At 42.2% G+C, this 13,790-nt stretch overlaps 1 protein-coding gene across 5 annotated transcripts in view; it reads left to right on the top strand.

Annotated features, from left to right (window-relative positions):
• nf1a (neurofibromin 1a) overlaps nucleotides 1-13,790 on the top strand; it is a 133,759-nt gene that overhangs the window by 12,003 nt on the left and 107,966 nt on the right. For all 5 annotated transcript variants that reach the window (XM_084558070.1, XM_084558068.1, XM_084558069.1 and 2 more), the window contains exon 4: nucleotides 1,906-2,096. In XM_084558070.1, coding sequence (XP_084414196.1) covers nucleotides 1,906-2,096 — 191 coding nt within the window. The remainder of the gene's footprint in view (nucleotides 1-1,905; nucleotides 2,097-13,790) is intronic.

Genomic DNA, 13,790 nt, shown 5'->3' with positions numbered 1-13,790 from the left:
AATTTTCCACAGTCATCAAAGGGGCCTCTATTGTTGTATAGGGTCACCGTTGACACACATGCACCTATGGCCAGTTCAGAATCACCAATTACATTTCTATGAAGCGACACAGGATAGTCTTATATGGTAAATGGCTTTATGTTTATATAGCACTTTTCAAAGCGCAAACAGTTGATGCCGTCAACAAGTCGTTGCACCCTTGTTGATCCACCCTGTGTAGATGTATTTAGTGGCTGTGAATGGCAGGGCTCGACAATGTACTTGAACCAATATTACAATAAATCCAAAGTTATTTTAAAATATGTGCCCCAGTATGGCAAATGTATAACATTACAGTAATAAAGCTCATGTTGAGATTAGTAAACTGTGCTCCACTGTTAAGCAGTAGTAACTCAGTGTCTTAGTTACTGCTTACAAGGTTGCCCAAATACAACAAAATAGTGCTACAAAATAAAATAAGAACATCAGTCATATTTACAATCTGATTCTACTAAAAATCTACTAAAAAAGGACAATACTGAGTTTTTACCTGACCTAGATGTCTGTGATTCTCTGTGGTTCTACAGCAACAGTTTGCCTGCATTGCTATTGTAATGTCATAAAGTCAGTTTTAATTTGTAGGAGATACTGATCCGTGAAAAGGTGCATCTTAATTAGTCCTGCTCTTGATCATGTAGTTCCTAGATTTCATTGAAAATTTCAGTTGAACTGTCATAAATGACACAACTTGATGAAATGGAAGAGGAAGTAGAAGAAAAAAAGGTGGGTGCACAGACAGCAGGACATTTCCGTGGATGGTGGATCCACAGACATCAGGACATTTTTGTATTAAATGCTATTCTTTAGGGCTGCAACGACTAGTCGACAGAAACTAGAGCAACAGCTACTGGAATACATCAACTCTTTGCAATATGGTGGCTTCTGATGCTAGGAATACGCAAACCCAAACATTTGGTTGACTCTGATCTGCCAATTTTCCAGTAATTTAAAATTAACCACAGAGTAAAAAGAGCTCAGACTGTTACACTCTCAACTTTGCCTTTTCTCGGCTGCATCAGTAGCCAGTAGCTGCACTCTTAGATTGTAGCTATTTTATAACCACTAGAGGGCAGTGCTACATTGTGAGTGAACCCACAAGCACCCTGTTTTCATGGTCAAAGACACATATAATCCCAGAGACAGTTTTCAGTTGAAGAGACAGTCATACTGCACGGCAGTAGATGAGCTTGTACTGAAGTCTGGTTTAAAGTAGTTTCACCAACTTCAATAGCACCGAGTACTAGAGCAGAGAGCATGAATGAGTAAGACTGGGTATTGCTGCCCAGGCTCATTGCTATCCAAAATGCTGCCACACATCAGCGTTCAGGCCTGATGACCTGACGGTTTTCTCTGAGTCGTACTTTCTGTGTTCCTGATCATTTTTTCTCTTTGAAGGATTTGAAGGAAAGAAATTAGGAAAAAATGTTGTAAACCCAGCCCTACAGGGTCTCGCTGTATATCTTTGGCCTCCATGTCCATCACCCTTCTCTCATCAGTTATTTAAAAAAAAGAAGAAAAAAATATATATTTTGATGGGATTTACTACATGGTAGCACAACCATTAATCAAAACTAAACAATGAAGTAATGCAAATACACAGGATGGTATTTGTTTTAAAAGTTTTCAAAATCGTTTTTAATGTTGTTGATGTTGTTGTTGATGTTATTGTTGTTTGCCCCCTTTACTTTTATTATTATCTATATTGGGCCTTTAAATTTATATTTTGACATGTTCACGTTCATTTCTCAGCCCCGCATGGTTTGGCGTTGACCCATAGCCCTTTCTCAGTTTAAAACTGGAATATCAAATCAAAAAGAAACGAAAAGATTTTTACTGACTGTCTTCCTCCCCGTCTTTCCTCACCAGCAACCTAAGGACTGCTTGCGTCTGGATGAGACCATGCTGGTTAAACAGCTGCTGCCAGAGATCTGCCATTTCATCCACACGTATCGTGAGGGCCACCAGCACGCCGCTGAGCTCCGGGCATCGGCCTCGGCTGTCCTCTTCTCCCTGAGTTGCAACAACTTCAGTGCTGTTTTCAGTCGCATCTCCACCAGGTAGTTTATATAGTAGTATCTTGACCACTCAGGTCTTCCTTTAATGATCATGTAGTTGTTCAAAAATGCATCAGAGCTGAGCCACTGGTGTTTACTGTATGTCACTCCATTAGAATCCCTTTTCTTGATGCTTCAAGCAATGTATGAACAGCTAGCAGATTCACTACCATGTTGGACTTTCTGTGTCAAAACTCATTTTGGTGGAAAGTTCTAAACTGTTTTTCACATTTTTTGAGATGTTGCATTTATGATAGGATTGTGTTCAGCTGGGTAAGTTCACATAAACTTGAGTAAGGGAGGGTGTATCTTTGGAATGTCTTTCTCTTATTGAAGGTTCCTGAAACCTTGCTTAATCCATGAATAGTCCTGGTCATCCATCTTGAAGGCCATTTCAAGGCCTTAGTTCTCCCCTGAAGAGTGACATGCAAGAATCTCTGAGAAGCTATGGACAAGGAAACACAAGACTGTGCTGTAGTAGCAGATCAACACACCCATTTGTTAGAAGACTTGTACTGCATCACATGACAAATAGTTGGACAAATACTAGATTCCACTGAGATGAAAAATCACCGCCAAGTTCAGATATGATTATTCACCTTTAGTTCAAAATCTTTGAGAAATGTAGATGTTATTAATAAAGAAAGTATAACACAAAGTATAACACAACTTTTATCATCCATTTCAACTTACTATCTTACGTATCATTTTATACACACACACACTGCCTGGCCAAAAAAAAGTCAACACCAAAAAAGAAGGTCACACACACTCATGTTTAGCCTTTAGCTTTGATTACAGCACATAGTTTCAGTGGCATTGTTTCGATAAGCTTCTGCAATTTCACAAGATTTGTTTCCATCCAGTGTTGCATTCATTTTTCACCAAGATCTTGTATTGATGATGGGAGAGTCTGACCACTGTGCAAAGCCTTCTCCAGCACATCCCAAAGATTCTCAATGGGGTTAAGGTCTGGACTCTGTGGTGGCCAATCCATGTGTGGAAATTATGTCTCATGCTCCCTGAACCACTCTGTCACAATTTGAGCCCCATGAATCCTGGCATTGTCATCTTGGAATATGGCCGTGCCATCAAGGAACAAAAAATCCATTGATGGAATAACCTGGTCATTCAGTATATTCAGGTAGTCAGCTGACCTCATTCTTTGGGCACATAATGTTGGTGAACCTAGACTTGACCAACTGCAGCAACCCCAGATCATAGCACTGCCCCCACAGGCTTGTACAGTAGACACTAGGCATAATGGGTGCATCACTTCATCTGCCTCTCTTCTTACCCTGATGTGCCCATCACTCTGGAACAGGGTAAATCTGGACTCATCAGACCACATGACCTTCTTCCATTTCTCCAGAGTCCAATCTTTATGCTTCCTGGCAAATTGAAGCCTTTTTTTTCCGGTTAGCCTCACTGATTAGTGGTTTTCATACGGCTATACAGCTGTTCAGTCCTAATCCCTTGAGTTCCCTTCACATTGTACATGTGGAAATGTCTTACTTTCACTATTAAACATAGCCCTGAGTTCTAATGTTGTTTTTCTTCGATTTGATTTCACCAAACGTTTAAGTGATCACCGATCATGAGCAATCAGGATTTTTTTCCAACCAAATTTCTTCCTCGAAGACGATGGTTCCCCACTATCCTTCCAGTTTTTAATAATGCATTGGACAGTTCTTAACCCAGTTTTAGTAGCTTCTGTAATCTCCTTAGATGTTTTCTCTGCTTGATGCATGCCAATGATTTGACCTTTCTCAAACAGACTAACATCTTTTCCACGATCACGGCATGTGTCTTTCAACATGGTTGTTTAAGAAATGAGAAGCTACTCATTGCATCATGTGGGGTTAAATAACTTGTTGCCAGCTGAAACATAATCGCCCATGCAGTAATTATCCAATAGGAGGCTCGTATCTACAGTCAGGTCCATAAATATTGGGACATCGACACAATTCTAATCTTTTTGGCTCTATACACCACCACAATGGATTTGAAATGAAACGAACAAGATGCGCTTTAACTGCAGACTTTCAGCTTTAATTTAAGGGTATTTACATCCAAATCAGGTGAATGGTGTAGGAATTACAACAGTTTGTATATGTGCCTCCCACTTTTTAAGGGACCAAAAGTAATGGGACAAATTAACAATCATAAATCAAACTTTCACTTTTTAATACTTGGTTGCAAATCCTTTGCAGTCAATTACAGCCTGAAGTCTGGAACGCATAGGCATCACTAGACGCTGGTGACTCTAATCTGGCCTTCCTGTTTTTGAGGCTCACCAATGGTTTACATCTTGTGGTGAACCCTTTGTGTTCACTCTGGTGAATTCTTCTCTTGATTGTTGACTTTGACACACATACACCTACCCCCTGGAGAGTGTTCTTGATCTGGCCAACTGTTGTGAAGGGTGTTTTCTTCACCAGGGTCATCCACCACAGTTGTTTTCTGTGGTCTTCTGGGTCTTTTGGTGTTGCTGAGCTCACCGGTGCGTTCTTTCTTTTTAAGAATGTTCCAAACAGTTGATTTGTGTGTGTGTGTGTGTGTGTCTAAATATATATATATATTTAGACACACACACACACACACACACACACACCTGGATAGTCAGAACAGAAAAATGATACTGGTTTGGACATCGCCCAGGTCAGCAAGGTCCTTGTCAGGTGCTAGGGAACCAGGGCAACCTGATGAGAAATCAGCTACGGGAACAAGACATAGATAGACAAGGGCGGAAAACACAAAACTGTTGGAATGCTACTATATGAGCAACCCCAGAGAGAATGGATACATGCAGCGAATGTGGGATCAATGGTTACTTCAAAACCCACAATCATGCTAACAACGAAAGGACTGAAAGACCCTCAGAAGGGACCCACCCCATCCAACTACCTGCCAATAACCTGTCTCTCCACAACATGGAAGGCCCTATCAGGCATCATCGCGGCTAAGATGAGTAAACATGTAGCTCAATACATGAGCGGGGCTCAGAAGGGAATTGGTAGCAACACCAGAGGAGCCAAGCACCAGCAACTGGTCCATAGAGCAGTCACCCGAGAGCAGACAGACCAACATGTGCACTGCCTGGATCGACTACAAGAAAGCTTGCGACTCAATGCTCCACACATGGATACTGGAATGTCTGGAACTGTATAAGATCAACAGGAACCTAAGGGCCTTCATCTAGAACTCGATGGGAATGTGGAAGACAACACTAGAGGCTAACTCAAAGTCAATTGCCCAAGTCGGCATCAAATGCGGCATATAGCAAGGAGATGTGCTATCACCACTGCTGTTCTGCATAGGCCTGAACCCGCTCAGTCAGCTCATCACAAAGGGTACCAATTCTGAAGTGGAGCAACAATTAGCCACCTGCTCTACATGGATGACATCAAGCTGGTAGAGGACCCGAGCTTGAGAATGACACAGATACCACCCCAAGAGGGTGAGAGGGACGTTTTTATATATTAGGGATGCACTGAATATTCGGCCACCGAAAGACTGTTATCAACGAAACAACATGACCGAAACAGGATGTTGTGATGATGCAAGCAACAACCGCAGCCAGCACGGGCATGTCTGGAGTATGTACATATTTCAATATATAAAGTATAATATAAATATTATATATTATATACACGATACCCACGGTATACACGGTACTCCGCGGTGCCAAATCGTAACGTTCCTACTGTACTAGAAATTCTACACGACGGTACTACTGTGGATTACTATATACCGGTGCCAGTTTCCGCTACATAGCGGCCAGCTCTACTCTCCTCCCGGCTTCTCAACGCATGCTACTCCCTTGTAAACAAACCCACATGGCAACTACTGCAACTATACAGCTGCTGAATGATTGGCTGTTTGCCTGTTACTGGTGACGTCCGGGGATATGATAGGTTGTTTCTGCACGCTGGGTCCGCCCGTCTATTAGCTGATTGGCTGTTCGTGTGTTTCTGCCGGCAAGAACGAACTCCATGAAGACAGCTCCGCTTCGATAGAAATTTGCTTCAAAACAAACAACAAGCTAAAGTTCTGTCTCGCCCAGACGCGCGCACAGCTTACAGTCACAAACACGAGACAACACAATCACCACGGCAGAAGCACCGGGCCAAGCAGCGAGTCTGCCGCGGCTTTGCCGTCAGTGGCACGCCCGCCGATAGGGGGGGACAAACGGAATGGAATAATAAAAAAAAATAATAATAATAAAATAGGCCTATTTGTGCAAAAAATATGTAATATTTGAGTTACATAAAAGCTTTTTATTTGTTTTCTTCCTAATTGTCCTTGAAATAGTGGTCACTTTTTATTGCGACATGCCCTTTCAGTGGCACACATCCACAGCGTGCACAGCTTCAGTTAAGACTAGGGGTGCACGATAATTATCGGTCCGATAATATCTGGAAATTATGACGTCATTCCGATAACGAATGGCCCCGATAATATATAATATTTTTTTTTCAGTACTGCAGTGTGAGTGGTTGTTTTAATCAATTGCTCCAACACCCACGTGAGAGCTGAACGGCCTGAAGTGAATGCTGCGTTCAAGTGGCATTGGTATAATCGGAAAAACAACATTCTAGCTGAAAAAATCATTAAAATACTCCCTCATGTCGGAAAACAACTTGCTAACTCGGTCATGATTTTGGTAGTAGCTGCCATTACCCAGGATGTTACACATAAACCACAGAAACATAAAAGGTCGGAAAAACCATAGACATATATACATAGATGCCTCATTGAGCGCTGGACGTCGTCACGTCAACGTCGGCGCCATATTGGAGGAGGCAGCTCTGTCCCGCGAACCAATACGAGTCAATGGAATGAACTTTATAAAGCGTCTTCTACAAACTACTATAAGCATTTACACATTCACACATTAACGTATATATTCAGGAAACCGATAGGAACCAAAAACAACATCTGTAACATTCTGAGTAGTTAATGTTACAGATGTTGTTTTTGGTTCCTATCGGTTCCCTGAATATATACATTCGTGTGTGAATGTGTAAATGAGAGGCATTAACTTACTGCACTTTGTAGAAGACGCTTAATAAAGTTCACTCCATTGACTCGTATTGGTTCGCGGGACAGAGCTGCCTCCTCCAATATGGCGGCGACGTTGATGTATCGCAACAACGGGCATACCCGCTCAATGAGGCGTCTATGTATATATGTCTATGGTAAAAACAACTCTCAAACCAGGAACAGGGAACTTCCGTCAGCACTTGAATCCAGCACGACGTGCATACGTTTGTAAACAACATGGCGGCGGCGGTGGTGTGGGACTTTTTCAAAGTTTCCGAGGATGACATTTCTCTGGCTGTTTGTAATAAATGTATTACATTTTTTTGTGAAGAACTTTTTTTATTGAAGCATAGCGAATACAGCAACATCCGTACATTTTTTTCTTTTTTTTTGAGACATAATACCCCCCTCCCACCTCCCACCCCCCTGGCAGCATCCCTCCCTCCCCGGTCTCCCCTGGACGATTCAAACATCATCAAGTGTCAACAATACATTGTAGTAAGTGGTGTCCCTCTTGTTCACAACCCAAGAAGTTTATCCTTTATCTGTGTAGCTGCACCTAACCACATCTCCAAAGTGGAGGCTTTAGCATTATTAATCCGTGCCGTAGACAACTCAAGTAACACTATATCGTGAAAATAAATCAACCATTTCCTAGTACTAAGATCATGAGGTGGTAGCCATCTTTGCACTAGGATTTTTTTAGCAGCTGTGAGGCCGCTCAGCAATAGTTTACGTTGTTTCTCACTTATATGTATTTGAGAATCATCATTAAGGAGAAGTAAGATTGGATTGCATGTTATAGTAGTACCTAGTAATTCAGACAAGACTTTGGACACCCGGCCCCAAAAGGCCTGAACAGAGGGACATTCCCACATCATGTGTTTATAACATCCTATTGCGTTAAGTTGGCACATGGTACAGCTTGGACTTGGTATCAGTTTCATGCGAAACCTAGTGACAGGTGTATAATAGAGTCTGTGACACACTTTGAAGTGAATGAGTTGGTGATTTGGATTTTTGGAAGCTTGAAAAATGTTCTCCCATACATTGTTCCAGGAAATGTCGTCATCCTTCTGACCAAAGTCTCTCAGCCATGCTCTGATCATCAGTAGAGTCTCTTGCTGTCCGGATAGTTTGGAGTAGACTTTCGAAACAAAGCCCCTGCAGGGAAGGGAATTTATCCAATTTATCAGAGGATGTATGGGAAGTTTAGCCCTCAGTGGCACACCATGTGCCTTAAGTGCCGATCTTATTTGTAAATAATAAAAAAAAGAAGAGTCCTGCAGATCAAAGCGGTCCTTCAAATCCTGATAGCTAAGCATACCATTTCTATCATACAGGTCCCCGACAACATTAATACCTTTCAAAGACCATGGTTTAAAGTCCAGTGGCTTATTTCCAATCTGTACATTCACGTTGTGCCACAGAGGGGCATCACTGTGCCACTTTAAGTTCCCCTTCAGTTCTCTCTCAACTATCCTAAAATTTTTTATTGTGTTGGCAATAATGGGGCCATAGTGCAGCCTACAGTATTTATCTGTTATGCCAGAAAATAAAATGTCCTCCAATCTCCTCGGGTGAACTAGGTTTTTCTCTAAAGATTTCCATGAGACACATGAGCGACCGTCAAGCCAAGCCATGACAGGACGTAGCTGGAAGGATTGGTGGTATACTTTGAAATTTGGGAGGGCGAGCCCGCCCTGATCTTTGGGTCTCTGTAGAACAGAAAGCTTAAGTTTTGGATGGCCATTATTCCAAATATATCCACGTAACAATTTATCAATTTTAACCCAGTAGTCTGGAGAGGGAGAGAGTGGAATCATCATACTCAAGAAATTAACACGAGACAAGATATTCATTTTAACTACAGATATACGCGTCTGCAATGAGGCAGGTAGCCTGGTCCAGTTAGCAAGATCACGTTCAACTTCCTTAAGAATTCTTTCATAGTTGCTCTTCACTATTTTCTGGATGGAGGGGTGTATCTGTATACCCAAGTATGTAATTTGAGTTACTATAGGAATCCGGCTTGATATTTTGACTTTCTTAGCAGCTTCATTTAGCAACATCAGAGCTGATTTTGTCCAATTGATCATAAATCCTGACTGCTGTTTGAAATCCTCAAAAGCCACTAATAAAGAGTTAATAGAGTTTTCTATGTCTGTCATATAAATAAGGACGTCGTCCGCAAAGGCCGACAGGGTATGAGAAGTCTGTCTGATTTGGATAGGGGACATGACCGAATTTTGCCGAAGGTGCTGCGTAAACGGTTCGAGGGATAGAATGAACAGGCTCGGGGAGAGGCCGCAGCCCTGTCTCGTACCGCGGAAAATAGGAAAGGGTCTGGAGTTCAATCCGTTTGTGTTGACCATAGCCGAGGGGTTTGCATACAGAATTTGTATCATCTTAATAAAAGCTTCACCTAGTTGAAATTTTCGCAGTACTGCCCACAAATACTGCCACTCGACCCTGTCAAAAGCTTTGGCAGCATCAAGTGACAGAATAGCACACGGTGCCTGAAGCTGTTTAGATTCTTCTATTATATGCATTAAACGCCTAATGTTATCCGCAGCAAGACAGCCCTTCATGAACCCAGTTTGGTCGATGTGAATTAGTTTATCCATATAGCGCTCCAGGCGTAGTGCCAGCAATTTGGAGTAAATTTTTAGATCCGAATTTATCAGAGATACAGGTCTGTAGTTAGAGCATTGTAATGGGTCCTTGCCCTTCTTTGGTAACAATGAGATTAAAGCTACATTGGTGTGTTCATGAAAGGCACCTTTTTCTAAAGCAGTCTGGATGGAGTCCAGAAGAACCGGTCCGAGGAGGTCCCAGAAATGCAAGAGCACTTCAGGCGGAATCCCATCAGGGCCTGGAGATTTCCCTCTTAACATTTTACTCAGTGCAACTTTTAATTCCTGCAAAGGTATCAGGCGGCCCAGGTCTGCTGCCTCTTCTCCCTGTAGGGTGGGCAGATCCAACCCTTCCAGAAAATTATTACACACTTCTGGGTCAAAGCTATCAGACGACGTATATAAATCCTTGTAATATGCCTGAAAGGTGTTATTTATCTCTGCTGGATTAGAAACCAGGCCTTTAGTAGGGTGGTGTATTGAATCGATGGACGCTTTTGATTCACACTGTTTTAATTTTAGGGCCAAGAGCCTGCTGGGCTTACTTCCGTTGCAATAATAATTTTGCCTAGTTCTATGTATAATGAATTCCGCTCGTTTGCGTAATAAATCATTCAGCTCTTGTCTAACGACCTGTAACTCGTCATTAATTGTGTCAGAATAGTTTTGCTTTAGAGCCCTCTCCAGGCATAAACATTTCTCCTCCAACTCCTTAATCTTAAGATTCCTAAGCTTTTTCACATGTGATGCGTATGACGTTGTAAAATCCCGGATAAAACCCTTTGTCGCCATCCACACTAACCTAGCATCATCAACGGAGCCCATATTGTCTTGGAGAAATGTGGACAGTTTAGTTCTAAATTCAGAGACAAATGCAGTGTCATTTAAAAGAGAGGTGTTGAAACGCCATCTCTGAGATTTTTTGGATTTGAAACTGAGATCAATACTGAGAACTAATGGGTTGTGATCAGCCAGTGTGGCTGGGAGAAATTTAACAGGTGTTACACAATCCTTCAAACTACGTGACAGTAGAAAATAATCAATCCTTGAAAATGTTTTATGATATGCAGAGAAACAAGTGTAATCTTGACTACCGGGGTTTTGAAATCGCCAAACATCAAAAAAGTTCAAGTTGTTTATCATTGTATTCAGAGCCGTAGAGGCTGATTGCTGACTGTGTGTAAATGAGCTTGTAGATCTGTCTAAATCAAGGTTACAGACCGCATTCATGTCACCTCCTAGAACTATTTCATATTCTGTGAGTTTCAGTAATTCCTCTGTGAGGTCAGGATAGAAATTATCTTCAAAGACTGCTGGTGCATACACCGATACAAATGCAACCTTCGTATTGTAAATTGATGTGCACACATATGCTACTCGCCCACATTTATCGTTACTAGTCCCTTCAATTTTCACGGGTAAATTCCTCTTAAACATAATCATTACTCCTTTTGAGCTAGACCCACTGCTGGAGGAGGATATCACCATATATTGTTTATTTTGCATCCTTTGGACATCTCCTTGTTTTAAGTGGGATTCCTGAATTAGTACTATGTCTGCATTTGCTCGACGCATCAATTCCTGACATTTAACCCTCTTGATATTGACATTTAAGCCCCGGACATTTAGACTCAGAATAGTCAGTTTAACCATTATCAAAAATCACTGTAGTTATATTCCAGTTATACAACTTACTGTAAACCAAGTATCCAAGCATATGGTCCAGTAGGAGACCCACACCCACCCCATTGCTGCCATACCCATACCCCAAAACCCGTGTTTCTGTGTAACTTGACCACTGCATAACGCAGCTCATTGAGACTCCAAAACTCGGTTGTATCCCACTTACAAACATAACTGACCTGGCAGGAATATAAGCAGTTGAAACAAAAATGTGAGGCCCACTATTGACAGACCCAGGCTACATGAAAAATAACTGAAATTGACCCTCTGAAACATGAACATAACTGTGTGACAGGGTCCATATTCTCTCTTAGAAACAGTAACTAGTAGTATAACCTGGGAGGGGACCAATAGCCCTCAATGTCACAATTAGTATGGGACAGATAGATGTCCATTGTAACCAGGACAGATCTTACGGTGAAATCCGGGTCATGAAAAACTCCTCGCCTTATCTTCAAGTGCCGGAACACTCCTGCTCCATCACTTCCCCGTGTTGATGGGCTGCCGCGCGCGTTGTCGAGACCCCATGCCGAGACCTCCGTAGAAACTCCTCTGCTTCCTCCGGAGTAGTAAAGCTGCGTTGTTCGCCGCCCAGGGTGATCTTCAGAGTGGCAGGATAGATCATGAAGGATGGGATGCCCTTCTCGCGTAGATACTTCTGTACACCCACAAATGATTTCCGCCGCTGACTAGTATGGGCACTGTAGTCAGCATAGAAACGCAGCGACTTGCCAGCATCTTGTATGGGGGCAGTCTTGGACATCTCCCGGGCACCGTTCAGTATAGCGTTGCGGTCTCCGTGCCGAAGCAGCTTCAGTATCATGGTTTGCGGGATGCTCCCCTTCACATGCGGGCTGTAAATACGATGAGCTCTCTCTATCTCAACAACTCTGTTACCGAGCGAGGGTATCCACTTGGGAAGCATTTCTTGGAGAAAACTGGTTGCGTTGTCACCCTCTCGACCTGCAGTGATTCCTGTGATCCGAACGTTGTTTCTCCGGTTGTGGTCCTCTAACAGCGCGAGCTTCTGTTGAAACTTCTCGAGGCCGGTGGTGTTGTCTAATATCTGGCGTTTCATGGTCCGCGTATCTGTTTGGACCCTCTCAACTTTAGTCACCAAGCCCCGAACAACATCCATATGAGCGTCTAAGTCTTTCTGAAGTTTCTTGACAGAGTCGTCCACACTCCCCACTGCCTTGTTAATAGCACGAGTGACAACCATTTCCAACTGGTCGCGCTGTTTGGCTAGGGCTAATGAGATAGCCGCTTCCATGCTAACCTCGGTAGCTGCCGAGCTGTTAGCATCCTGTTGCTTACGCTTAGCCGGGGGGATTTTGGTCGGCGAGTTAAACAATTTCTGTTGGCTTGACATCTTATATGGCTCTCACTACCAAATATAACACCGCCGAGGACTTAGAGATCAAATTAACAGTAAAAATGGGGATACCGAACGAGAGCTCTAGAGTCTTCCGACCATTGCGCTTGCCGGTCACGTGACCTCCTCTAAATGTATTACATTTATAAATAAATTTGGAAAGAAAGTGCCACAAGGTGGAAAAATCAGCACCATCTTTAATACCTCGAACATGAAAAGTCATTTGAAACATAGCCATCGATTCGATGGGGTTTTGAAGGCGTATGAGGACGCCAGCGCGGCTAAAAAAGGTGACAGGTGAGGACGACACCTGCACTTGTACCCATTGGTACATATGTTATATCGGTTATCGTTATCGGTATCGTTTTTTTTTAAAAAAGTTATCATGCATCCCTAATTAAGACTACCGTCTTTCTTAAAGGGACAGCGCTATATTTCTAAAGGTGCAGTGCACCAGTTTTCCTAATAAATATAAAAACAAATATGCTCAGTCTAACCGCACAGTGGATCGATGCTGATTTCCAGCTGCAAAAAGCTTCTGCTCCATTATTATTTAATATATATATACACACACACACACACACACACACATATATGTATATATATGTGCGTGCGTGCGTGCGTGTGTTTATTGAAACGAACAAAAAATAACCACTTACTGTGATTTTTTTTTTCAGTATACTTCTCAGTATAGTATACACCTTTAGTGTAAAAATATAACAATATATAAATAACCCTGAACTAACACTTAATTTAAGCACCCTCTAATTTTATTTTAGTACTCAATTGGGAATGTTTGCCTTCACTTCTTTACAGAAATGTTCCCGATTTGTCAAATTGTGGGTGCATCTCCTTTCCATTGTCATGTAGGATTCAGGCCTGGACTCTGTCTGAGCCATTCTGAAACATGAAATGTTTGTTGCTGAAGATTTGGATTTGTGCTTTGGTTAACTATTG

The sequence above is a fragment of the Chelon labrosus genome (genome assembly GCF_963514085.1).
Source record: "Chelon labrosus genome assembly, chromosome: 13".
NCBI classification, from domain to species: Eukaryota; Metazoa; Chordata; class Actinopteri; order Mugiliformes; family Mugilidae; genus Chelon; species Chelon labrosus.
The sequence above is the reverse complement of the archived record's forward strand: the minus strand, read 5'-3'. Positions and strand labels throughout refer to the sequence as shown.